Source organism: Melopsittacus undulatus, chromosome 4 (assembly GCF_012275295.1).
Source record: "Melopsittacus undulatus isolate bMelUnd1 chromosome 4, bMelUnd1.mat.Z, whole genome shotgun sequence".
Lineage (NCBI taxonomy): Eukaryota > Metazoa > Chordata > Aves > Psittaciformes > Psittaculidae > Melopsittacus > Melopsittacus undulatus.
The window spans coordinates 112,498,826-112,526,311 of NC_047530.1; the positions used below are offsets into that span (position 1 = coordinate 112,498,826).

General features: G+C 47.5%; 2 protein-coding genes across 2 annotated transcripts in view; one reads left to right on the top strand and one right to left on the bottom strand.

Annotated features, from left to right (window-relative positions):
- The window catches only part of INPP5A (inositol polyphosphate-5-phosphatase A), a 200,911-nt gene extending 188,658 nt beyond the window's left edge, over positions 1–12,253 (top strand). The window contains exons 13-16 of the mRNA XM_034062409.1: positions 4,923–5,034; positions 9,205–9,273; positions 10,492–10,579; positions 10,674–12,253. Coding sequence (XP_033918300.1) covers positions 4,923–5,034; positions 9,205–9,273; positions 10,492–10,572 — 262 coding nt within the window. The 3' untranslated portion in view covers positions 10,573–10,579; positions 10,674–12,253. The remainder of the gene's footprint in view (positions 1–4,922; positions 5,035–9,204; positions 9,274–10,491; positions 10,580–10,673) is intronic.
- A 2,163-nt stretch (positions 12,254–14,416) lies between these two features.
- On the bottom strand, positions 14,417–16,824 carry NKX6-2 (NK6 homeobox 2). The gene is made up of 3 exons (XM_005144152.2): positions 16,410–16,824; positions 16,032–16,204; positions 14,417–15,183 (listed from the first exon to the last, which is right to left on the bottom strand). The coding sequence occupies exons 1-3, from the start codon at positions 16,822–16,824 to the stop codon at positions 14,935–14,937; spliced, it is 837 nt and encodes a 278-aa protein (XP_005144209.1). The 3' UTR covers positions 14,417–14,934.
- Positions 16,825–27,486: the final 10,662 nt, after the last annotated feature.

Sequence of the window (27,486 nt, forward strand, 5' to 3'; positions counted from 1 at the left end):
GTCCATTCCTGCACAAGGCAAGAGTTCATTAGGAGTGTTTTTCCTGGCTGGAGATGCCAGTTAAGGAGACGTTTATACACACGGCATTGTTGGCTTGTGTTTCACATCCAGACCCTGCTGATGGGATGGTTTTTGGTGTCAGGAGACCTTCCACCCTGCAGGAAGTATTTCTGTAAGGGTATCTGATCATCTTTGACGGTCCCTGCCAACAGCAGGAGTGCAGGGATATTACTGATGCTGTTATGTTTTATTTTCCCCAAACAGTTGCCAAGTAGCTCTCCTTTTTAATTCTAATACTAGTAGTCCATTGAACAGCCTGCTCCTCATTCAGAGTTAGCTCACAATTCCTCAAAGTGTTTGGTTAAATTTATACAACATTGGGCATTATATTAATGATGTTGCTTTCACTAGCACCTTTTGGACTGTTTATTCAGAAAACCCACCTGACAGTAATCCTGGTTAAGTAAAATGAGTGCAACTGAAACAAAAGTTTGTGAAATAAGGTGGACAAGCAGCTGGAGGAGCATCTTGAGGACAAATAAATCCTGAACAACTGGAGGTAACTCATACAAGCCTCTCGCATGGCTGCTCCAGCTCTAGAACTGCTGCCTCTCCACCATCCAGAGGCATATACAGTCAAAGTATATTTTGCATAACTGCTGGGATACACTGAGAATAACAGAATGGTTTTACTATTAGTTATTCAGCTACCATTAAAGGTTAAGGTTCTAAATTTCAACTGTGACACTGTTTTAAACAGGGCAGGGAAGTTGTTTCACATGGAATTCTTAATTTCTCCATTTGTATTTCTAAATACATGTAATATAATGTGTGTACTAAAAAAAAAAAAAGGTCAGTAACTACTGAATACTAAAGGTAGGAAGTGTGTACAGTCTTACCTATAGCACCTGTATGTGTTAGCATTGTATCTATTTATCATTTCTATTTCAGGGGTACTTATGAGCCTCTATCTGTTGTTATTATTTTTACATGAGCACTCACTATTCTTTCTCAGGATCACTGTTTTCTGTACATTGCACAAGATAAATTGTAATTGAGGCAGAACGCTGGTAAAAGGGGGTGAAAAAAAGACATCCTTCCCTGTCTAGTCCTGAGCCTGGGAGCACTGGTTCTCCCTTTCTCTCTGCCATAGTCACGGTTCTGATGGTCAAGACTAATAATGCGTGCCCAGGGAGATGGCATGATGCTTACCCTCCAGCAGATTAATACTGGAATTTTTAACTTGCAATTATTTGGTGTAGAGCCTTTAAAATGATCTGTATCAGATCTGCAGTTGTTTTTACCAAGCCTGTAATTGTTTGTAATGTTCATAGCTCAGAAGATCAGTTAACTAGAATTATTAATCAAGTTTTGAATTATGAACTCTGAGTTCCTTACTTGCTTGGAAAGAGAATATTAAAAGAGGCTGCAAATGTCAGCAAAACAAAACTGTTTTAATGCACTTGATAACAGACAGTTGTATGCTTCACAACTGTTTTGTTCTGCTTTTTGCATGCACACAAATTTGAATTTACATTATTCTTTAAGAGACTGTGCTTTATTTCAAAGAAGCAGGTGAGCAGTGGGGCTGAAAGGAAGGAAAAGAGAGAGTAAATTATGAAGCCATCCTAGAGAGAACAGAAGGTTCATAGTCAAATAGAAGTGCGTGCTAGAAGTCTTGTATCTTGGTTAACCCATTGAAGTCAGTGGAAACATTTTCCAGTTTCCTGAGTCTGTGCTGTTGGGGCAGTTGTTCTATTGCAGGAACAAAATTAATGTCATGTCTTATGTCCTGCTTTTCCCAAAATACATGCTCCCCTCTTAGATGTCCTGTTGGGTGCTCCACAGCCCTCATGGATGCAGGGCCAAGCTGCCAGCCTTGGGAGATGTCCCTGTGTTTACGGGGAGCGCAGGAGAGGAGCCAGAGGCTGCATTCTGGTGACAGGCTTTGAGCACAAGACAAACTGAGCCAGGTCATGTGTGGCAGTTCTGAGGCTTCACCTGTTTTCCTTGTGTCTTTGATTTTTGCAACATCATCTCTCTTATGGGAGCACCAGAATCATCAGCCTGGGTTCCCCAAAGCTTCTACAGCTGTCTGTCTCCTCTTTTGTTTCTGTTGACTGGTTTTAAATCCCATCATCTGGTTGGAAGGCATCCGAGTGAGGTAACATCGTGTAAGACACCAGAGTATCCATAGAGGAAGAAAACCTTACAAGTGCTCCAACCATGTAAAAGCTTCAGAGTTCGCAAGGAGATGATTCAGTTCTGGAAAGAGTCACACCATTTTCATACTGTTGTTCACTTAACTGCAGAACAGGATGATGGAGACAGCTACCGGAGTGCATCTTGTGTGAAAAATTATTCTGAAATAGCATACATTCAGCAGTACATTTCATGAAAATCTTGGGTGACAGTCCTGTTCCAGAAACCTCTAATACAGCTTTTATCTGCAAAAATCTAGTTAAGATAAATGGCATATAATAAACTAAACTCTTCTGTCCCCACAACCTGTTAGGTCACAAAGAAGCATCCCTCCCAGCAGTTCTGAGTCATGACCACTTTTTGAACCCATCTGCAAAAGAAACCTGCTTATTCCAAAGTATCTGTGATCCTTCTAGAGCATGAAGTAGGAGAGAAAAGAGCTTGGGGGGCATAACTAGTTAGGACTTTTTATTACATCTTTGTCAGCATTTCACTGAGTGAGACTTGCACGAGCCAGGGAGGCAGTGATGGGCAGGGAGAAGCCTTACTCCTCAGAGTGCAGCAAGACAGAGTGCCCCACACTTCTGGCTCTAAGGAAGGATGCTGCCTTATAAAAAGAAGAGTTTGCCCCACTTTATTGTATTAAATTATTACCTACAGATCATTTTGTCTAGATAACTTTTGCAACATTTTATTTTCATCTCTGTCACAGCCATTACAAATCTGATTTGTCAAAGGTATTTGTAAACTGCAGTAACTTCTTGACTGGGTGATCAGCACTAAAGACCTTGAAAAATTGGCAGAAGTGTTCACCCTGTGAAACGTTAAGATCAATAAGGCAAATTGATAAATACCATTTCATAGAATACGGGCTCTCAAATGAAATGCTCCAACACAGGGCAGTAACAGATCATTTCAGGTACAGAACATCATACTTTAAGAGCCATACAGTTAATGCTTTAAAAGGAAGGATTAGATGAGATGTGATTAATTCTGCTACCTTATGTCATAAAAAGTTGCTTCAGCTGTGTGGGGTTCTTGAGTACCTAAAGAAAGAGGTTACCAGAAAAAGCCAACCCTTAAATTGCAGACAAAGAGCTTCTACTACCAACAGTATTACATCATCAAAGTATTTCACAGACACTCAGAAATAAGCTGTGCTTCTGTATGTCAGTGAAGCAGCAAATTGAATTCTCATAATATGTTTTGAAAATGAGTCTTGTTAGGTTTGATGAGGTGGAAAAGGTACTGAGATCACTGGTTTGTTCCAATACGTTCAGTGCGCTTTCTTTGGATGCTTGCCATGGCTAATCTCTTTAATGGCAGTGTAGCTTGTAAACCCATTTGGTAGAAAGCTATATGTCTCAGTTTCAGAGCATCCCACCAAGTAGGGTGGTAAATAAGTTTCTCTTCAAGCATGCAAACCTTTTTGTTACAATGCCAGAAATGCTTTCTTAACACACGTCAGGAAAACCTCAGTATTTCCTTTATGAATAAAGTGATGAGCAGGACAAAATGCAAATGTCATTTTAAATACACCCAACATATATGTATAGAAAATATCCATCAGCCTTATGATGATCAAGGGTAAACTTCAGTTCATTCAGGACCAATATTCAAGAAACTGAGTCACAAACACCTTGGATTTCCCCAAAACTTCTCTTTGGCTGCTTCCCCGTGCCATTTTGGAAATGGTCTGGGAAAAAAGAAGGCCTTGCAGCATGCTGAGCCATCACCACATTCAAAGTTCTGTCATACTAAACATTTGGATAAAAGGATGAAAGCTTTGGCCTCAGGCTCACAGTGGTTGAACCGGAGGTTGCCACTTCAGGTCCTTTAGGTGATTTCAGCCTGTGGGTTCACACAGGCATGTTGAGTTAGCTTACTTCTGACTGTTCTGTAGGTTAAATTAAACAGGTTCTGTTGCCTTTTAAAGGTAAGTTATAATGCACTGGAGATCACATAGCATATTTACAGTGACCCCACAGCATAACTACCATTTAATCAGCTTCTATTCCAGATGCCTTTACAGAATAATTTGCATCTTGTTAACAGTTTCATGTAAAAGTACAGAACCTTATGTAGTTAGTATCATTGTCCTTAAACCATATTCCCAATTCCTTGGCTCTGCAGAAATCCCCTGAAGATCTTGCTTTTGTGTCATACCTTCCCTTCTGTCACGCTCAGAGAATCCATGCAGATGGGAATTGTGTACAGCTGCAGAGATCCCAGTGCTCTGAACTATTTTCTGTTAAAACATTCCTGGATAGCCATCCTTGAGAGAATCCTGCAAAGAAATCCTGTGAGATTAACTTGTTTTTTCCCTAGGTTTCCTATTTCATCTTCTCTTTATTTTCCATAGTCGTGGCCAGCAGCCTGCTCTGGGCTTGAGTTGTTGAAATGATTTTCATACTTTCACACAGGTAGTTTTCTGTCTACAAACACTCTCATGTGCAAAACTGCAAAGTAGGAGGGAAGAGTTCAGAGACTGCGTCTTAACATGTTGGCCTGAAGAAGAGTGGTAGATGTAAGAAGAGAAATGGAGAAAGAGCACATGAGAAAGAAAGGGGGATGAGAAAAGAAGGATGATAGATATGAGAAGGGTCTAAAAGAGCTGCTTTTTGCCAGTGACATCTTTTAATTAATGTGGTTGGTTGAGCCAGAGGTTTTTGGCTGCATCCATGGAGTTGCTGATGGCTGTGATTGTGATTTGTTTGCAGTTACCCCTACAGCGAGGACTCCAGCCAGGGAAAGCAGTACATGAATACAAGATGTCCAGCCTGGTGTGACAGAATCCTGATGTCCCACTCAGCCAAGGAGCTCATTCTGAAAGTAAGTACAGACCTGCAGCCATGCCACAGTTCCATGTATGTTTATCTTCAGCAAATGTAGATAGGGCTGATACACTTCTGCTTGTTCCTGGATTTTCAGTTGCCTGTAGCAAACACCAAGCTAAGACAGCTTACCATGGCAGTAATGAACTGTTATGCCTCCAGTGCCTCCCACCCAAGAATGCAGCTTTGTCCCAATTGACGTGTTGGCAGTTACCAAAGCACAAGCTGTCACAAATGCCTCTTGTGGTACATGAGCTGCCAGCGCTGGCTGTTGTGGTCTCTCCTGTGTGTGTCAGTGCTGCCCTGGGGTGCAGGCTGCTGGGAAATCTGCCTCTTTTTAAACAACAGAAAATAAAACCCCATCAGTCCCCAGCCCACTGCACAGCAGCACGAGCAGCCCTTGCTAAGGCTTCAGCTCAGACGCAGACAGAAGCAGGAGTGGCTACAGACTGAGGAGTAATGCTACTGAAATCAAAATCTGTGTGGCAGCAGCCTGAGGGACCAGAATTACAAGTGTGGTAGATTTAGGTTGCTTCTGTTGCTGATGGTGAGGACTGGATTTCCTAAGAATATGTTAGTTCCTAGATAGGCCAAATCTATCACTGTCCTCTGAATGAAGGCAGAGTCTCCAATAGGTAGGCTCCTAACCTTGGTACACTTATTAAGTGCCTCAATTTAGACATTCCACTGGAGCTTTAAAAATACCATTGTACAACATTTTTAGAGCCTATAGTTCCTCTTGGGGTTTTAATGTATAGCAGCAAGGTAAATTTGGTGATGCTCCATCCAGGGTTGATCTAGACAGAGGTCAGGAGCCTTCCAATTTTCCTTTTCCCTCATTTTCTCTCTCTCCTATTTACTGCCCTCTACTCTCTTCCTTTCCTTGGAAACTGAACCAGGTCAGCAGTTACGTGAGCCAGCTCACACTGCTTCCGGTCTTCCTGTATGCTTGCCTGTGGTAGCTGGGGAGCCATTCTGTTTATACTAGGTACCAGCTGTTGTAAAGGGGCAAGAACACATCAGGAAATCATGTATGATATCAGGAGATCTCACCCAGGCCTTTCTGCCCTGAGCTAAGCTTTCCCTCCTGTGCCAGCCATGGCCACGAGCACAGCAGGAGGGTGAATGTGCTGTGACTTGCAGTGTTGAGGTTATCCTGCTGACCAGGCTATCCGACTGTCAGGTACAGAACAGACTTGCCAAACCCAAAATTGCCATGTCTCTGTCTATGTTGCTGGTATAACTAATGCAGCTTAATGGGAGTGAATTGCAGAAAATCATCTTCACAAAGAAATCCATATTCTGCAGTTTCAGGGGTTCTGTTTTCTTCTGTTTAGATTAACAAAACCCTTGAAACTTGCTCTCCTGAAGTTTATAACTTTATGTTTCGCTCTCATCAGGGTTATTTATCTCATGATTAGACTGTTTGCTTTGCAGTATATAACTCACTGAAAGGCTGAGAACGTTTGTTCCATAGCTACTCAAATTTCCATTCAGTGTACTTCCTCACTTATTGTAACGTGTAAGAAGTATCTGCAAGAGAGCTTGAAGCTTCACCCAGAACTTTAGACAATGCCTGTACTACAGTATTTAATTAAAATACCGTGGAGCTGAGAGAAACATAGGCTTTAAATAGTAATGTCAAAATCAGTGTTATCTGATCCTGTTGGACAGAAATATCCTATGAAAAAGTGAGACTTTACCCAAAATATCAAGGCTAGTACTTGGTGCCCATGAAATTCCTAAAGAACAAAGGTTTAAAACCATGGAAAGAGTGGCCAATGAGGGAAGATTTTTTTTTCAAGCTATGAATAAGGAGATGGAAGTGTACACAAAGGCTTGAAGAGTGTAAACAGTACAGAGGGAAAGGAATTCTTTCAGATTATCTAGGGGGGTATAACTTGGATATAATGGGAGAAAATTAAACAAAGGAAAGCCAAGTTAGAGCATTACAGAAATGTGTAACTGTGAAGTCACTCAGCCCAGTCCTTCGTCTCCGTGGACCAGAAGCCCAATGGTTGGATCATTCAAAGTTACATTTAAAAATGCATAGAATTTTGTCCCTGCTTTTGCCAGTTCTGGGCCTGCAGTGTGGGACATCCCCAGAAGCGCGTACATGAGGTTGCAGCTGGGGATGAGGCCGCACTAGCACAGTGGCTTCAGGGAGTTTGTACAGAGAAAGGAGCCAGCTTACCCAGCTCAAAACCAGGCTGCAAGTCTGGCCCATAAAAATTAATGGAAATATTGGGTAGAAAAGAATGCTGAAGTGATAGAGGAAAGGGCAAAATGACCTTACAGGTTTCTGCGGTTCTGCACAGCAAGCAGTATTTGCCTTGCCTTTGAGAATTTACTCCATTGCAGAGGCTTAGGAGCTTTAAAAGGTACTGTGAAGAAAGTAAAAGCAGATTTTAATTAACTCATTACACTATGACATATCCTTCAAATACAAATATATATGAAATTGTAAAGAATTTTTGGCTGTAGTTAGGTATTGAATATTCTGAGGCAGGTAATTATTTTGCTATATTCATTTTTCTTATAGGCAAATAATTTATTTTTCTCTCTTAGCAATTCTATATTTTATTTCAAACAAAACTGTGGTAAATCTGCATTTTAATCCCGTGTAAAGAAAGGATAGGATGCACAAATTGCCACACTGTAGAGTGTGCTCAGCTCCACAGTAGGCATTACAGATTGTACAGACATGGGCTGTAAACAGCTTTCATGCAACATCATCTATCATGCCATGGTCGGTTACCTCACCATCATGTTATTTTATGCTTCCTGAGCCCTAAAACACCAAAGGTTGCCCACTGCTAGGGAGCTGCCTTGATGCCTGATAGCATGAAGTAATGAATGCTCAGCCAAGTGTATATTGTTTCTGCTTGTGCACTGCTGTAATTTGTTTATCTGTCTAAAGATTATGCAGTTGAAAATCCACAATTTTATGCTGCCTTTGTAAATTATCAAGTCACTTTTGATGAATGTATCCCCACTTCCGATGCTGGTGGCATTATGATCTTGAAATATTGGAAAGTGCTCATGCATACAATGCAGAAGGTTATGTTTTTATATTTTTGGCAGACAACCATGCTATAAAGTAAATCTGACCTTAAGCTTCCTTACTGCACTAAAGATAATTCAGTTTTAACTTTATAGTCCTAAATGCTACTGTTTATATAAAGTTAATGCCCAGTAAACTTGACTGATTACAGATGAGAAAGTCTTGACTGTTTCGTACAAAATAAATTAGTATTGCCAACTGCTCTAAAGCACACCTATGATTGTATTAGAGACTTGAGAGTGTACAGATTGCAGGTTTAATTAGCTCATAGAAATTGTTCAGCATAATAAGAAATCATCTTGTGTGGCAATGGTTTTGTATTTATTCCTGAAGTATTGTGCTTGAGAATCAAAACAGATTCTCAAAATGACATTTATTGCAAGTGACAGAAAGATTAGTACATTTTATTATTCATTAAGTTACAAATGCTAAAGAAGTCAGTGCATAAGGATAGAGTTCAACATGGAACAAAATGAAAGTAATTCATAATGGAGTCTGGAGGAATGTCACCTTTCACTTGCTGGTTTTCTTAAAGTCGATGTTTTTCAGATGAAGAAATGTGTCTCATAGAAAGGTTAAAGATTATACTCATAAACTGTAAATTCATTCCCTTCTCTGAACATTTAAAATCACCTATATGGTGAAATCAAATGCTCTTAGAAGGCAATATGGATTGCATTTAATTTGAAGAACAGCATGTATCACACCTCATTCAATAAAAACTGTGTGTTGTTCCTAAAAAAGGACTGGCCAAATGCACTGACTGCATGTCCCTGGCCAAAGGCTGGATGCATCATACCCAAGCCATTCATGTCATCCACCCAGGTGTTAAAATGTCTTGAGGTCCCAGAAGCGAGGAGTAGGTACAGTGATTTTGTGAGTGATTTTGCATGGATAAATTACACAAACAGCACTGGACATAAAAACTCATTCTACGTGGTCTTTCTCTGGAGAAGCCAAGCGAAGATGTGTTAATGTTGCTTTGCTCAGAAGCTGGTTTGAACTATTTGCATAAATCATTTCCATGTTTTCTTTCTGTGTGTGTAATGCGGAGAATGCCTGCACTGACCGGGGGTTTGTTGTGTTTCTTTTTCTTTTAACTAGTCAGAAAATGATGAGAAGATAGTAATATATGACCATATTGGGCCTAATGTCTGCATGGGGGATCACAAGGTAAATAAACCAAACATTTAGATTGTATCTTCTTTCTCATGAGGACGAAGAATGTATGCACTAGTTTCTGTTAACTCTATGTTTAAGTCAACTAATATCTCTGTCCTATTTTTAATTTAAAGACTTGAAAATGTTTTAAAGTTGAATTCAACTAAAAGCAGACAGTATATTAGAGTAGGCACTTGTATGAAATAAAGAACAGGATGATGTGCTCTAGGCTGGAAGCATGGTACAATACAAAAATGAAGAGGAGCAGCAGCTGTCTGTGCACTTACGACTCTTGCTGTAAAACAGAAGTGTTTTCATTGTAGTTGAAAACCCACTTTTTATTGGGTTATTAAAATTGCTTCCAAGGCATAGACTCCATGAAGCTAGTGCCTCGCTGCTCATTAGTAAAACTCCAAGACAGAATTTTACAATCCTCTCTGCTGCAGGTACCAGGTGGGAAGCACAGTCAGGAATTCAGCCAAACTGAGTGTTTGCTCTCTTTGAAAAAGGCTGATCAAGGAGGAGGAGGAAATCTCTGAAAGCCTAGATTAAAACAATATAAGACCTATAAAAACTCACGTAGAAACTTGTAAACTATATGATAGTGGTAATGTGTCAGACAGCACTAAGTCTCTTGAATGTTAATTCAGTGATGGATAGTGGGCAACCACGTGTATATGCATGCATCCAAATTCACAGATAATGGCTGTATTTACTTTCATGGTCAAGAGTTCTTGTGAGACAGTGGTGTCGTTCTAAGGAAGAATGTGCTTAAGATATTTGTCCCGATAACCCAAGTCAGGTTTTAAACTACAGCAGTTTACTCATTGCTACGGTGAGATGGGAAGCTCAGGGTGTCAGCAGCTGCAGGGCAGCCAGGTCACAACCAGAAATCTCTTTCCCTTGTCACTGGTGTACCTAACGCAGATCTTTTTATCATGCACTTGCAGTGGAGCTGATGCAATCAGTGATAAGGGGGAGCTGTGTCTAAAACCAGAGCCTCTTCCTGTGGAAATCAGGAGCAAATTTCCCCTTAGACTTCAAGGAGAGCAGAGATCTACAGGGAGATGATGGAGTTCTCCTGTGCATTTTGTAGCTAGATTAATCAGAAAAATGCTTGCACTATTTTGTTCCCAGTCATAGAGGAATTTTTGTTGTGTTTACTGCTGACTGTAAGAACATGTTTCCATTTCAAACATGTAACTTCTATTTTTCCCTGACTTGCTGCAGCCTGTGTTCCTGTCCTTTCGAATAGCTGCTGGGGCAGGTAAACCTATTGCAAATGTGCACAAGTGTTGTGTCGTGCAGTGATGTGGTGGTAAATATCATTTTTTTTCCTCTCCGTTTATATTCTCTACAATATTTCCCCTGTGTTTATTTTTCTTTTTAAAAACCTGCCAATTCTGCAACAGGAAAAAGATGCCAACGGAACGAGAAGATTTTCCGTGAAGTCAGCCTGTAGCAGGAGGGAAGGAGCACGCCACGAACCGCAACACTTAATCCTAACAGCTGTATTGATAAATCAAGTTCCGAGTGCCACATTTTTAGACTGCTGATCGTACACTATGCTTCAGCATCTGGACTCTGTTCGAGAAAAGCCTCACATACCTCACTGTCTTGTATGTTCATGTGACATCAAGTAGAAACGTGGAATTATTTTTTATATATATGTCACGATTCTGTTGCCAAAACTCTAAATAGACAGCAGAGATGTTCTGTATTTTAGATTTCACGACTTTCAACTTTTAGTAAGTGTTTGTCAATGTGCAAAAGCATATTATGAACTTCTAAAGGTGTCATGCCTAACATTATATATCTTTACCACTTTGGGGTTTTGTACATTGGATTGTATAGATAGAGCTATTGATGGTTTTAAATGGTATTTTCTTTGTTGACCAAGGCTTATGGTTTGTGTTTTTAGTTTTAGTATTTTGGTTTTCATTTTTATAATTTTTTTCTCATGTTATTTACTATACTGCCATGTTACATGGTTTTTGAATCACACAGCAGCTGCTTTCTATACATACATATATGTGTGTGTATATATATGTATGTATGTGTATATATACACAGATATATAAATAATTTATAAACCTGACCAAAACTTATGCTAAATATACTTTCCAATATGAATGCTTGAGAGTGCCATATCAGCAGTTAGTGTCTGAGTCCTAGCAGGTTTAGTTAAGTGTACATCAACAGCCAACATTTATATAATAAATAATATATAGCAGTGCCATCCTGGATACAGATATATATAGCATACTATATAGCACATATATTAGCAGTTTCACTTTGTTACTCCTATACTCCCTTCTTTCTATGTAATATTAAGGATTGAATGTGAAGTTCTTAGCTAGGTTTGGGTGTAACTTTACAGAATTTTGTAAACTGGTTTTGTCTGTCTTTTGTTACTGTTTATGGTGCCAAGTATTCTATATTGAAACAATAACAACACGGGAGAAGAGATTGATGGTCTGCTTCAGGTAACAGCTGTATTGGACACAGACTGTATTTATACAGTGTTAAAGGAAGAAAAAAAGACCAACTGTAAATTTTCCTGGTTAGTAGCTCAGTGCAGCTATAATATAACCATGTTATGAACATTTTTCTCCCACCACTAAATAAAACATTAAAAGGTAATTAGGGAGTCTGTTGATGAAACACAAATGTATGTTTTATTGATTTAATTTAGAACACTACAGAGTTCATGGACTGCGTGATGGCATTAGATTGATGCTTGATTTTGGTATAAATCACTACCATTGAAAATGATTTGATGTCTGCTTGCAGAGTGTGTTCTCAGCAGTACAAGCTGGGTTTCTGTTAAGTGCTGTTGCCCAGCGGGTGTTGCAGCTCTGTATCGTCGTTGTGCCATGTTGCATTATAACCACACAGTAATTCTATTTAAGCAAACTCAACTCATGATAACTTCGAAGGCCTTTAGAAACGAGTACTCTGGTTCTCAAGCAATAAAACTAATAATGGTGAATGCGGTTGTGTCTGTCCCTTTAATGTGGGCATTGGGGACTACAGGGAAATTATTTAATTGTCACATTTCTTATTAATGAGTTACCTTTCAATCTCCTGCCAGTTAACGGGGTATTTCTCAGATGGGAACCCGTGTTGCAGAATGCAGCTCGTAGAGTTAATCAAAACACAAGACAAACCGAGGAACAGACGTTTTGGAGTTTGCACTGGAGTGCTGATGCACGGGGAGGTATTTGACTTTGTGAGCTATTCGGGAGACGCCAGCACCCATCAGCTCGATGAATTTGCCATCGTAAGCTCCTTCCTGACTACCCCCGGGTGCAGAAAACCCGCCGCCTGGTCAAGCTCCTGATGGAGCCTCGTTCATAGATAACACCACAGCCGTAGACCGGGAGGCTGTAAACCCGGACCCCGCCGGGCTGCAGGCGCTGGGCGGGGGTAACCGATCACAGTAACTCGACGAGTCTCAAACTGAACCCGCAGGCACTCGTAAAACGCAACTTTGGCGTTGAGCGACGCCCGGGCGGGGCCGTTACCGGCAGCGCTCCCACCTGCAGCTGGAGGGTCCGGCCCCCGACCGCTGCCGATCTCTGCGCAGCCTCAGGGCCCCGGTCCGTGAAAGGCCGAACGATCATCCCCGAGCGCAGGTGCGGGGGCTCCGCGGGTCGCTTTAACTCCGCTCCCAGGCAGGCAGAGAGCCGCAGGTGGGAATGATCCGACTTCCACATGCGGGGGGCTTTATTTGGTCGTTTCCCCTTAGGAGCCGGAGCAGCGCCTGTCTCGGAGTGCTCAGAGCCGAAGAGCAGTTTATAAACTTGATCTGCTCCGTCCGCAACCGCGGTGCAGCTCCAGCGAGGTCCCGGCAGGACCTGCTCTCAGTGAGTAACGATTTGCAGGACCCGCAGTCCCGTCCCCTACCCGAGGAGCTGCCCGGGTCCGAGGGTAATAACCAGGACGAACGAGACCAACGGCGGGGGGGGAGCGGCGCAGACGGGCCGGGGGTCCCGGCGGGAGGAGGCGCCGATCAGAGCCTTTGCTGCCCTTCCTCTTAGCGGGATTTGTCCCGACGCAGACTAACCAGGTGCGGGTAGGGAACGTCCCCGCGGGGGGCCGCGGACGCCGTGCAGCCAAAGGGGAGCAGCGGTTGTGAGCTGCGGTGCCGCAGCTCTCAGTTCCCGTCGGGCGAGCGGTCAGAGGCCGCCCACGGTGCAGGGAGCCCGGGAGTGCAAACCCGGCCCAGTGCTGCGGAAGGCGGCCGCGGGCAGCACCGAGGCTCATAACCGGCCCGCGGTCCCGGAGCGTGTCACGGCCGTCCCCAGGGACGCTTTACTCCGCCGGTGGAGCGCGGCCGGCCCGCAGAGCAGCAGTTGCTTTTGTTCAGGCTGCGAAGCTGTAGCTCGGAGGCGGGAGGAACAGAATGAATTGAGTTAAAGTAAACGGCTAAAAGGCAGCGCGGTTCGGGGCTGGCACCCGCTGCGCTTCCGACGTGCCCGGGCAGCTGCGTGGCAGCTCGACGGCTGCGCCGTTACTTGGGTCTCGTTATGGGCAGGTCGTGACCCCGCCGGTAGGTGCAGGGCCGGCAGTGCCGGGTGCGGACCGGGACCTCTGGGGGATGCGAGGCGAGAGGTCGCTGTTTACGGACCCCGCCGCCAGGTCCGAGGCTTCACCTCCCGGCTCTTTGCTGCGGCCGCTATCCGGACAGAGCTGTGGGACGCGTCCCCTCCACGGAGCACAGCGCATCGCCTGCCAGCGGCCACCGAAACGGTTTCGGTGCTGGGAACCGGCGCTGCCACGGCTCCTGCACACGGCAGGTTCGGAGCTGCACGTTCAGTCCCGTGTATCTTCTTTCCGGGGGTGTTCGGGGGGGCCCAGGTCCGCGTTCCCGTGAGGCAGTGCCCGGCTCAGCCCACCGACCCCAGCGCATCCTCAGCTGCGGCGCGGGGGGGGTGTAGCGATGTGAAGGACCGGCCGGGTGCGGGAGCTCCCGACCACGGCCCCAGCACGGCGGAAGAGCAGGGGAACGCCGGGCGAGGGCAGCCGTGCAGGTCAGAGCCCTCCGGCGAGGGAGCGAAGGCCAGAAGCCGCGCGGCCCCTCGGTCCCGGAGCCTCCGCCGCTCGGCCCCACAACCGAACCGAGGTAATGCGGGAAGAAACACGCTAAGGGAGAAGCTTGTTAAATAATTTATTGATTTATACAAAGTCTTTCCAACCCGCGTGGAGACATTTGATCCCAATGTAAAATCAAGTGTTCATTTTTCTCTAGTGCTTTTTTGGGTTGTTTTCTCTCTTTTGATATTATTAAGCATAAAATCCGGAGGCAGGAGAAACCAAACCGCCAAAACACATAGTAGAGGGACTGAAAGAAAACAACCATTTTTTACACTAGAAATATACAGCACAAAATCTGAAATTTACTATATACAAAGTGGCTGAGCTTGGATTTGGCGACCCATAGAAAATGTAACAAAGTCTGATTGTTAGAAGAAGGAAATCTGCAAGAAGGTGAAAAGAAAGAAGAGCAAACCTCAACAGGACGCGAAACAAAACCCAAAAACGCTGGAAAAAATCCTTTGAAATTTACACCGATGAGAGAGAAAATAATTTCATAACTTATTCTGTAAAAAATATATACATCTCACATACATCTGGGGCTGTACAACACCCTGCTCTGCCATCCCGCCCTCACAAGGTATCCGAGCTGGTGCTGCAGGGGCTCACCAGGGACAGGGCCGTGGGTTTGTGCTTCTTCAGTAGCCGCGTGATTTTTTCGTCGTCGGAGTTGGGGTCCAGGGGTTTGTTGTACTCCTCATCGTCCTCATTGTCCGAGCTCTCCTTCAGCTTCTCCGTCTCCGAGTCGTGCTTCTTCTTCGCCGAGGCCATTTCTGCCGCGTGCCGCTTCCGCCACTTGGTCCGTCTGTTCTGGAACCAGACCTGGGCACCGGCCCCGGGCACGGCTCAGTTCCGCCGCCCCGGGACCCGACACCCTCCTCCGGGCCGGGCTGCCCCGTCCCGCCACGGCGGCAACACCGGAAGGTGACGCGCGGGGGACACCAACACCCCTACCCCGGTTACCACCCCGCGGACGTCCCCGGCCGGGGCCGTGCAATGGTAAATGCGGCGGATTCAGTGGAAAACGAGATACGGTGACCAGAAAAATAAGCTTTTTGGGTTCCCACCGCATCCCAACGGGTCAGGGCTCCTCCAGTCGTTGCCAAATAATAGTGTGGTTATGCAAGGGGAAGCCGTGCCAACTGCTGGATAGCATCTGCCCTGAAAACTGACCCGTGGGAAGCAGTTACCTGCCCGGCTTTTTGGGGAGGGGTTTGGGTTATTTTGGAGGTTTTGGGAGGGTTATCTATTTAGGGTTTATTTGGGGATTTTTTTTTCTTTTCGTTTGTTCGTTTTGTTGTTTTTTATGTTTGTGGGCTGGATTTTATTTTTTCTGTGTGTTTGGGTTTGTTGGGTTTTGGTGGGTTTTTTTTTGCTCTGGTTTTTATTTTTGTTGGTTTGTTTGGGGCTTTCTGATCTATATAAATATTTCCTAGATCTCTTGCAACACAAAGCATTCTAAGGACCAAATAGGTTATGTAGAACTTGGGCTAAAATCCTTATCCGATATCCAAACGTAATTTAAATTACAGTTGACTTTAAAACAAACGAGCCGTGCGGCTGCGGTTCTCCTGGTCGGTGACAACCGCTACCGAAGCCAGGAGCTGCCGCGCTGCCCCGGCGTCTGCAGAGGGATCCCGGGCCCGGCCCGGCGCGCCCGTGGGACCTACCTTCACCTGGCTCTCGGTCATCCCTAGGGAATAGGCGAGTCGGGCCCGCTCCGGTCCGGCCAAGTACTTTGTCTGTTCGAAGGTTTTCTCCAAAGCAAAAATCTGCTGCCCGGAGAAAGTCGGGCGCGAGTGTTTCTTCTTGCCGTCCTTGTCCAAAACCATCCCCGCCTGAGCTGAAAGCGGAGGAGAAACGGCTCCGTCAGAGCCCGGGTCTGCACCGGTCCCAGCCCCGGGGCCCGGTCTGCGGCGAGGCTGCCTCGGACTCAGCTGGCTCCGAGCAGGATTCGGTGCAGTGAAGTCCCGGATCGCGGCGGCCGCCCCGTCTACCGCACCCGCCCGCCCCGGGCCGCGCTCCCCGCTGGAACCGGGCTCACTTACCGGGACAGGCGAGCCGGGGGTCTCTCCAGGGAGAGCCCTGCACTACTCCCGGCCAGAAGATGGGTGGCCGCCCCGGCAGCTCCGCTAGCGGCTTCGGATAGCGGGAGACGGCGGCGGGGTTGAAGTACATCCCCGCCGAGGCCGCCAGCCCGTTGATGCGGGGCAGCCCGCCCAGCAGGTTGCTGGCGGAGCCCACGGGCCGCCCCAGGATGTCGCTTATTCCGTGCGGTGTCCCCAAGGGGAGCTGCGTGTTGAGCCCGCCCAGGGCCGGCGCCTTGAAGCCAGAGGGGTTCTGCAGGGCGTAGGGGAAGAGAGAGGTTTTCATCTCGGCCATGTTGTGCAGCGCGGCCAGCGGCGTACTGCTGAGAACGAACGCGCTCTGGCGATTAGCATCCATCTGCCCCACCGCTAACATTGGTGGTCATCAGAGAGCGCTGGCCCGTCTCCAATCGCGCCGGCAGCTGCAGCCCCGAGGCCCCGCGCTGGCGGGACAGTCCCTCTTCTGCTGGCAGTATCAAAGCAGCAGCAAGTACCAAAGTTTGCCGGCAGCAGGTGAACAGGGCGCAGCTCCACCCGCCCCCGCCGCTCGGCGACGCGCACCACGAGCGTCCAGGCTGGAGAGTGCAGAAAGTCAAGTGGGGGCAGCGCAGCGCCCAGGCAGAGATCGGAGTCCGGGGGAAAGGAGCGTCCCTGCGGGCGGCGGCTGCTGCCCTGGGCCCGGGATCGAGGGGTAGAACGGGAGGGACGGGACCGGTGCCGCTGCGTTCCGCGCCTCGCCTCGGCCGCGTGTCCCGGCGGCGGGGACCCTGCGCGCCGCGCCCCGGGGCGCAGATAACCGCGCGGGCACCGGCGAGCTCCGCGCCCATTGGGCGGCCACCTCCCCGCGCCGCCGCCGCGGCCCAATCGGCGGGCGCCGAGCGCCCCCACCCCGACACGTCACCGCCGGGCCGGGCGGACCCCTGGCGCCGTGGGAGCGCGCGGGGCCGCACGTGGCCAAGCCGCAGGCACCGGGACCTGCAGCACGGCCCCGGGTCCGCCCCGATCCCGTCCGGCCGCGGCCGCCGCTTCCCGTGGGGCGGGGACATCTCTGGGGGGCGGGACCTGCCGCTGAGGCTGGGAGACCTACGGGCTGCGGCGGGACGGGGAGGCAGAGGAGGCGTCCGTCGAGCGCCGCTCAGGGCGTGGGACGGACGGACGGACGGACGGACGGAGGCTCTGCCGCGCCAGGCAGGTCTCCCTCCGAGCGCAGGGACAGAGCCTTGCTTCCCGACCCGCTCGCCTAGGTGTCGGTCATCGGTTCCCAGGCGCGGCAGCCGTCCTCTTGCGTTAGAGTGGGATGTCTGTAGCGGGGCGCTGAAAGTGGTGCTGCGTGCTGGGACCAGCTGCTGCACTCAGTGGGCTTTGCCCAACCCCACCAGCACCGGGGAGGCCTGGCGGGGACGTACAGCCCTCGGGAAGCGGAGGGGGAGAGGCCGACACCTCATCGCCGAAAGAAGCTCTTTCGCATAAATAAAACTACCGTAGGTATTCTTCTTAACCGACCGTGTGCTCACTTTCCAAGAGAAAAACAATTCGGGGGTGAGGTCTCAATAGAAAATAATCCCAGGAACGGGGTTTGCAGTGCATTCCTTGTCGTCTCACAGCCGCTAGCTCCTGCCTTCCTGATGCACAGTTACCCAAAGAAAAGACAAGTGGGGAGCTAAAACTTTTCCAAGTGTTCGGAGTGAACATGTACCGGCTTTGCCACATCAGAGCACTTACTAAAACGCGATGTCCCTTGTTTGTTGAGATGTCTGTCATCAGAACCGTTTGCAGGTAAATGGGTTTCGTTTAGCTTGAACCAGTAGCTCCTAATGTCGGTGTAAGTTTGGGAAGTGTTTACTCGGGCTCGATCAATGGTCTATATTTTCGGTCGCTGAAGTTGGATATGCTGTAACACCGTGTGTGTCTTGTTATGTGCATCCTCGTAAACTGCTTAACGTGGAAAAGTGAGATTAAAAATGACGCTGCCCTAAGTAAACGACTTAATTGCTTTTTCCTCTCCCTGTTGCAAACAGCAGCAACAAGGCGTAGTAAAGGGTTTATCACGCTCCTCACGAAGCCCCTTGTCCCCTTGTCTGTTTCTGCTGGCCTTTTGCCCCGGCTCTGCCGACGGGTCGGTGCTGACGGCAGCCCGGCGGCCGGGCGCGACCGTCCCCCGAAAGTCGCGGATCCCCCCCGGCTCTCCCGGGGCGCGGGGTTGGCCCGTCTCGGGGGGGCAGGAGCCATCGCACCGCCCCGCCGGGGGCTGTCTCCCTGTGCCGGTGCCTCCCCCGACCGCACACTGTCGGGATGCCGGCGCAGAGGTCCTTGGTCCTCCCGCATTCCGCCGCTTTCCCACTCGCGGTGGAGGTGCCCGGGGCGACGGAGCACGTCCTTCTCCTGGCCAGAGGGATTCCGCCTCCGAAGCAGCGGCCGTTTCGGCTCCGCCATTGAGAGGGAGACCGGGCGCTGACCCATTCACCATGCACAGGCAACCGTTCCCGAGGATCCGGCCCCGCCGGTAATCTTCTGCCTTGCACGGGACCGACGGAACAGGGTAAGCGCGCGTCTCTGCCTCTCGGCGCTGGTGGGGCATGGCTTGGCACCATTGCACAGCTGCCCCTACGGGCTGCAGGACGGGTGAGCCGGGGAATTCCTCGTTTCCCCGGTGACTGTGACCGTGTCCGTTTCGCTCCCTCTTCCCGATGCGCGTTTCCCGGGTGCCTCAGGCACCCGCGGCCGTTTCGTGGCTCCCGGGGACTGCAGCCCCGAGCCCCGGCCAGCCCGGCCATGGGAGTCCTGAGGGGCAGAGCCGATGCCTCCCGCTCTCATCTTCGGGTGAAAGCTAAATCAGTGCTCTGGGGCCGGCCGATAATCCGTATCTGTCATCAACGACGCTCGTAGCACATTAGCGATACGTTCGTCCTGCTCATTGACTTTCCTGCAATCTAATCACTTCGTGTTTTTCCAGGTGGAAACATGCAGGTTTAGTTCTGCAGACCCCACGAACGATGAAAACGATTTTTTGTCTTTTCTGCAGGCCTTCCGATGAAGGGGGGCACCGACGAAGGACTCCCCACCCCGCCGCCCTCCGCGGGAACCCCGGACCGGCATCGCCCGTCCGGCCCCGGCTCTGGGCTCCCCCTGGTCGGGTGCTGCGTGTCCCTCCCCCCCGCTAGGCCCCTTCCTCTCTGCCGGGCTGCACCCTCCCGTGGCTGCTACCAGGCTGCTCCAAGGCCAGGGCGCTTCATCGGCTCCTGTCTCAGCCGGCTGGTGTCCGTCCCCCGCACCCGACAGCCGCTCCTCTCGCCCCGGGTGACCTCGGTAAAACAACCAGGGGTTCCGCCGCCCGAGGGCTGGGGGGCCGTCCGGGGGAGCACACTGCCCGGAGCGGCGCCGGAGCTCAGTGCCGCCGGTGCTAGTGGGCATCCCTCCCCGCCGAGCCCGCTGCCTGCTGCCGACACCGTTTTGGCAGAGGACTTACTGACGTGAGCAATACACGGCCCGGAGCCGTTTCTGATGACAGGTGCACTGCGCTGATGGCAGGCGGCTCTGGGAGCTCTAACCCGCTCGGACGCGGGCACGCCACGTTCGCTGTACAAAATGCCGTTTCTTCGAGGTTAATTTCGGCGGAGCAGAACGGGCACAGGGCGGCGGCAGCGCCGGGCCCCTCTGCCGATGACGGGCTGCTCCCGGGGCCCGTTCCCCGCCGGCAGCGGGGTGCACAGAGCGGGGGGGGGGTGTCCGTCCTGCGGGACCAGCCTTGCCCCACGCCGCTCCCCGGGCCCTGCCGCCTCCTGCCGTGGGCCGCTGGCGCCCCCTGGCGGCCCCGTCTGCACGCACCCCGGCGCTGCCCCGCTCCCTCCTCTCTGCTCCGCCACGAGGTTGTGGTCGCTCCGCCTCTCCCGGCCCTGTCTCCGTTGCCCGGCGGGAGGTGAGGGCCTGGCAGTGAGGGGGGCCCGGGCCCCCGGGCGAAGGGACTTGGACGGGGGCGCTGCCCGGGCAGCACAGCGTGTGCACCCGCGGCTGTCCCTGCGGGAGGGGGGCACCGGGCCCTCCGGCTGTGCGCCCAGGCAGGAGTTCATAGGGCTGGGGTTGATAGCAAAGGTTCACGAACGCTTTTTGGTGCAGTTCCAGCCTGGGCAGAGGATCCGTTTACACCGCTTAGAATTGAAGAGCGTTTTGGTTTGTCCCTGACATGGGTAAAGTTTCTTACGAAGAGCACGGAGGCAAAGCTGAGATCAGTAACATGGAACTCGTCTGAGACTTAATGCACTATGGCACACCCGGAGTCTTACAGTACATTGTCCAGTATTAAATACAACAGGACAAATAACTTCGGACAAGTTCCGTTTGACCTTCCGGTTCTCCCTTTTGTCATGCAGACAAGCAAAGTACCGTTTCTTGTAGCTTTTGTGCAGCTGAAAGCGTCTGAGAGGCTTCGTGCTGAGAGAAAACGAGCTAGGAATAAGGCTAGTCCGTGTTTCACAGTTATAGGCTGTAACGCGTCCCCTTTCCGTCTCACTTTTATGGACAGAAGAGCAGGCAGATGCGTGGCACATGGGCGAATCCACTGCTGTGTTGCCCATTACTCCAAAGTGCGTCCTCTCCTGAATTGTTCCGCTGCTGGTGGAGGTAGGATGAAGCTGGGGAAAGTGTTGTTGCATGGAGTTAGTGGCAAGGGAAGAGGAAAATCCACATTGAGGCCCCGTAAACATGCTGTCTACCTGTGTTGCTGACATTATGGATGCTGCTGCTGCTTCACAGTGTACCTGAAAGAAACCCTTGTGTTTAAAAACGAAAGGTGTTTTCGGCTAATAATATAGTCACTAGAAAACAAAGTAATTTTAGACTAGATCTTCACAGGATGATATATGTTCTGAGAAAGGCCATATTTAATATTTTTCATTACTATCTTTGGCACAAAAATGGAAATATGCTAATCGTGCAGAAATGAGGGTCCTCATTGGTATGGAGTGGCACACCAGAGAAACTGCGTGACCTTGAGAGCAGTGTAACAGAAATGTGGAAAATGTAAAAGTGCAGAAATGAATTTATTGCCTCAAAGTAAGGTGTTATTACAGTATCGTACTCAGGGCACAATGAAACCAACCTTTCATACAGCTGAGGCAGGATTTAGACTCTCCCATGTAGGAAAGGGATTTGCAGATTTTTTTTTCCTATGGGTTTGAAATTGCAAAGGGTAAGAGTTCTAGGATGGTGCATGCCTGGCCACTTCGACAAAGCCTTTTAGCTGCTTGTCCTCTGTTCGCTTGAGACGGCAGACCAGGGTGAAGTTCCAGACAGAAGAAGACAATCAGCTATGTAACAGGGCATCGGATTTACCAATCTGTTACTCTGCCCACTCACAGGCACTGTTGCTTCATCCTTCCTCTGGAGAGACACATGAAGCCCAGGAGATCAAAGGGCAGCTGTGGAGGAAACTAGATCCTAACAAGGTGCATCTGCAGGTGGAAATGCTCAATCTGCTCCGGTGCCCGAGGGCTGCCAGCGTATCCACCGGTAAGTCACATGTACGGGGCAGTTTTGATTCTTTGAACATACTCCTGGGGGAACAGTTGGACTTGATGATCTTAAAGGTCTTTTCCAAACTAGTTGGTTCTGTGGTTTCATTTCAGGGCAAAGCCTCATGCTAGGTCTGCATGTAGGCATAAGGCAGACTGCACACACACCCACACCCCCCCCATCATGTATTGCCAGCATCAGCTTTCTAACATGCTCTGAACAAGGGGGAAGAGCACACAGTACAGAAAGATTCCCAGGCAGGGCCTGGAGGAGTCTGTGCCCTCCACAGCTTCCCCTACCCTGCTCATACATCGAGCATTTATCTGCTCACAAGGACATTTCCTTAAAACTGAATCCATTGGCAGAATAACCCTGATGGAGAACAGAAGGCACAGTGCAGAAAAGCAGCTGGTTGGGGGTCCTTGCGAGCCATAGCTGGAAGGAAGAGAGAGAAATTCTGACTGATGCATAAAATCTATGGATACTGTACTTCAAGGGCAACATATTTGCAAGGAAATACAGTTTTTCCTTTTATCTTTTTGTGTGTGAAGGCTAGCTGAGTAATTCTGTTTGCACAAAGATGTCCAATAAATAAGGAAACTTTCCATGATTGTGTGAAAATCAGTTCCCCAAAGATATGGAAAGAAAACGGGCAACAACGTGCCCTCATGCAAGAGTTTGTGCTTAAGCTGCCTGGGGTTTTTGTTTGCAGTCACTCGTTACAAAAGGGACTAAGTATCTTTTTAACAACTGCTGCTAGTCTGTATTTTTTGAGCTTTCTTATACAATGCTCCTTATTATATCCGTAAATTGGAGTATTGCCTTACAAGGTCATATAAATAAAGCCAACTGAGGACTCATTTATACCTAGACTTCAATTTGCTGTAATGCTACATTTATTTTTGTGAGGCTGAAAGGAGTATTTTCCTAAATCTCATATCATTCTTCTGCTTAACAAGAAGTCATTACAGAGTCTCTGTGCTAGTTATCCCCAGTGGTATTTAAGTCTGGAATTCTTAGTTGGAAAGTCTGTAGCCTTGTGTCCTTTGTCTGTGATTTTGAGAATTAATTATAGTGCATTAAGAAACATTTGAAACTGTCCTGCCACTGAGGGCTGCAGTTCCCCCTCCCCAGAACCCAGCCTCTGTTCCTGTGCTGTAAAACTGAAAAAACCATCTGTAATAAAGGGTTTGTACTTTGTTACCACCCTTCTGAGCTGATGCAGAGTTAGATGATACCTGCTCAGTGCAGGGGGTTGGACTAGATGACCTTCGAAGGGCCCTTCCAACTGAAAATACTCCGTGATTACGGCCAGAATATTTCTGCTGTTTGGCCTTTTCTTTGCCAGGCCCTGAGTGCCCCAGACTGGCTCTAAACCAGCCCCACCTGAGCCATCCCTTCCACAACCTTAACCCCTTCCCTAGGAGCCTTATTTAGGCTCAGCTTGGGGCTTTGCTCCTGTGTGCCTGCTTTGGGTGCTGAGGGGCTGTGCCGTCAGTGGGAATGTTGCTCCCATTGTAGCCACTGCTGATTCCCAGCATGTGTCTCTGCTTTGTCTCTGAGCATACTGTCCTTTGCTGGGTTTGTCCTGAAGACAGCAAAGGTCCAAACTGTGCCGAGGAGCTTGTGACTGGCTTGGTCTTGAGCAGAGGTTTGGTTGCAAAGCTAAATGAGAGCTGTTTAGCTCTTAGCAAAGGGTGAAATGGCTGAGAAGTGAAGTCACTGATAAAAGAAACCTGGAAGCAGATGTGGAGCTTTCCTGTGGGTCGTTCTGTCTGCAGTGCATCTGAAGTAGGCAGCATGTTTATTTATTTTACCATCTAGGCAGTTGAGTTTTATGATGTTTTCAGAAAGCCAAGAAGTTCACGTATCCTCTGTCTTTTGGAGTATCATCCCCATTCCAAGACACGTGCATGTGCTGCAGCTGGGGCAGAGGCAGCAGCTGGCTGGGCTTGGTGAGAGCCTGCCCACAGCAACACTGCAATGAGAGCCGGTGTAGTTTGCAGCAAGCCAAGCTGGACTAAATGCTATGCTATTTTCTCTGGGCTGTCACCATAGAGAAGCAAAGTAAGCAAGGTTACTCCAGCACTACTGTGACTGCAGCACAAGTAACCCATTCATCAAATTGCCTCTGTCAGAAATCTTAGGTTTTTCCAGGGCTGCCTGGTAAATACAATGGACAGATTGCTGGTGCAAAGCAGGATCCAGTATGATTATAGTCTGGAGCTTGTCTGTGCCTAAAACTGGGAGAGGGAGCATGATGCCATGGAGAAGGACCACTTTTCTGTTCCTTCTGTGGTTTGCCCTTCCCAAATAAGAGATTAATTCTGGAAATCACAAGCAATTACTTTGTGCGATACTTCTTCCCTTTTCCTGACAAGTTTCAGAGCCTTTTTTATGGTTTGTCTATTGCAAATGAATGGTTGTGGCTGTGTGAAGAGATTATTCAGCTTTCAGAGTTTCCCTGGCTTAGCAAAAGAACTCAATAGAAAGCTGAAGCTGTCAAACATTTTTGTCTCTCCTTTTTATTTATTTATTTTCCCCCCTTCTACTATAGGAGCAGTTTGACCTAAAAGTTGAATCTTTGTTTTCTATTCCTAATCCATGCCTTAAGGAGAAGCCTGTCAAACACTTAGATGACTTTCTGCCTTTAAGAATGAACAAAAGCAAAAGGCTCAGAATGTATTGCAACCTTGTGCCTTTGTTATGTTTACTCTCTTTTTAAGGCTTTAATCTCATTTTTGTGAATTATTGGGGTAGAGGGAGTTGTATACATGAGTCCTTTCAAAACAAATTGTTTCTGCTGAAGACTAGAGTGTGATTTTGAAGGTATTGTCAGGAAGTTTTCAACACCTCTGTGAATTCATTGGTCTGCTTTGGTTTTAAGCAACAAGTTTTTGAAGCTCTGGAAACATGTATTAGGTTTAAAGAAAGCATTATTTAGCATGTTAAAATTGCCAGCCACTGCTGTAAATGTGGTCATTGGCTGAAAATAGCATGGACATAATCATATATAATTTATTTAGGACAAGCAGTTGAACAGCATATTTGCGGGTGAAACTTCTTAGAACAGAACCAATATTGGCAACTGCTTAGATTGAATCTCTCTGGTGTGCCTCATGGGACGCACAATGACAGGGTGGGCAGCCTTTTTCAGTGACAGGGTGGGCAGCTTTTTTGTGTGTCTGTAATGTCCTTTTCAACCTGGAGGGATTTCCTCCCCCAGTGGAGCCAGGAGTCAGTTTAGGGTTGACTGAACTGCCAGTGCAGCTTCCAGTAGATCACAGGTGTTGTTCAAGTTCCCTGGTCTTTGACTGTCTATGTTGCTGTTGTCATTGTTGTCCTTCCCCCTCTGTCTGGGAACCCTGTTTTACATGTTGCTTTTCTTCTGCCAATGACTTAGATTACTGTTAGGAGCATTGCCTTCTTGGGTCACATCAGACCTCAGTGTCCACCAACCCCCTCTCTCCCATCCCTTGTTCCACAAATGAGCTTTTTTCCTACTTGTCTCCACTCTAATAGTTTATCCTTTCAATGAGAGAAGGCTACAAGTTATTCTTTCTAAGTGAGATAAGCCTTTGTGAGCTCTATTTTATCTAACCAGGACTGGAAAATCGTTTGCCCTTATTTGCATTAAACAGATGTATATACTTTACCGCAAGTCATTAGTACTATAAAGAGATTGCTTTCCTATTGATAGCCTAGATGGGGGAATTCAGGAGTAAATTGCCAATAAATAAAGAGTGTGCTTGTAAGTACTATTGATTCTCTCTGAGCCACAGAGAAGTGTTTTGTTGGTAAAACCCTTTCTGAATGTACAAGTGAGGTTAAAAAAATAAGCAATTAGTGATTACTGAAAGTAGGGAGGGGAGCGTAGGGATGGATTTGGGTGAGAAGCTCACACTGGTTTTCTCTAATGGGTACAGTTTGTAAAGATAGCTGCTAAAAATGTAACAGCAGATCTCCTGGCCACCCTCAGGAGCCTTGGAGGTGACCACTAGAAAACTGAAGGGCCAGCATTTCCTGTGGCACAACTTCAGAGTGGTAGGAGGGTTTCCCAAATCACAGTGGAAGGAATATAAAGTATCATTTGCATAGGAAGTGAAAGACCAGTGGGATTCAGATCCCTTTTGTCCTGTTTAGGTTTTGGAAGAGTCTGGAAGTTATTCCTCTGAGCTGTCTGGGGAATGCTTTAAGGTGCACTGGTGGAGCCAACTCAGGAGTAGGACCTGAGTGTGGTTACAAGCTGAAGGACAGAGCCCTTCCGACATGAGCTGAAGAACAGCAGATAAGTCAGATCCATGGCTGCTATAACCATGGTGCTTGCTCTGTCTAGGCTGTTTTTCTAGAAAGACAATAGCACAAAACTGGACAGACAAGCCAATGAAGCTATGCTGCAGTGGTGTTCTTTGCTGAAACCATATTTAGTGATATGATTCCCATCACCTTCAGTGCACGTATTCCATGAGGTAATTGGTATCTGTTCTATGATAGGCCATCTCTTAGAGAATATTCCAGTAGAATAGAAGATTAAAATCTTACAGAATCTCTGGAAAACCATTTAATTGTGGTTGATCAGAGGATTTTGTCACATTTCTTTAAAGAAGATGTAAAACAGCGATAAATTCTGGGCATGCAGCAAACCTTTAGTTATGTGATAGACAATACTGGAATTACCCTGAATGTGGAGATGTAAAACAGCTAAATAAAATTAATGTTACATAGCTACTCTTGATAAAAAAAACAAAACTTACCGGACTGATGCACGTTAAAGATGCCCTATGTCTGCAGGGAACTGATTTCTTCAGACTTAATTTCTTCTCTAAGGGTGGAAATGCAATTAATCACCTAAGATGGAACATCAGGAATATATTTTTGGCAATGACAGCCTTTGGAAGGCTCACCAGAAATGACAGAAAGTTTCAGTTAAGTGACAAATTGATCACATACTGGTTTTCTATGCATTTTTCCTCACAATGAAGCAATATTACATGTGAACATATTTCTGTTTGGGGTTGGTTTGGTTTTTAACACATATCTTGGGCTTTCTTCTTAAATGCTCTTAGAGAGTTCATTACCTCTTCTCCCTTCTGGTTTTATCTTTTCTAGATCTCTTTCCTTCTATCTGTCTTTGTTCCTATAATCAGTAATGATGTTATTTAAGTTTTCATTGAGAGATTTGTTAGATTTCTTCCACAGGCATTTACAAATGAACAAAGAACACATTTTTTTAAATTGTGAGCTGTCAAAACACTCAAGAGCAGAGGCTTCCTTGGAAGCAAAACTGCTTATGCTGTGCTTTGCCCTCCTGTGTAGCTTCCTTCCACATTCTGAAGATTAGCGTTATTTTCAAAGCTGTCTCTCTAGAAAAGACAATAGGACAGATTGAATTTACACCACCTGAGGGCACTGTGATACTATTTCACTTCTTTTTAAAGAAAAACAAAGCCTAGTGCTTGAAATGGTGCCATTTTTCTTCCTCTTACGATCACTGTCAATGATGTGAATAAGTGCACCACTGAAATTAATG

Coding starts and splice junctions, on each gene's coding strand:
- NKX6-2 (XM_005144152.2), bottom strand. CDS start 16,824: ATGTTAGCGGTGGGGCAGATGGATGCTAATCGCCAGAGCGCGTTCGTT. Junction 16,205..16,409: donor CCCCCGGCTCGCCTGTCCCG/GTAAGTGAGCCC, acceptor CTCCGCTTTCAG/CTCAGGCGGGGATGGTTTTG. Junction 15,184..16,031: donor TGACCGAGAGCCAGGTGAAG/GTAGGTCCCACG, acceptor GCCGGTGCCCAG/GTCTGGTTCCAGAACAGACG.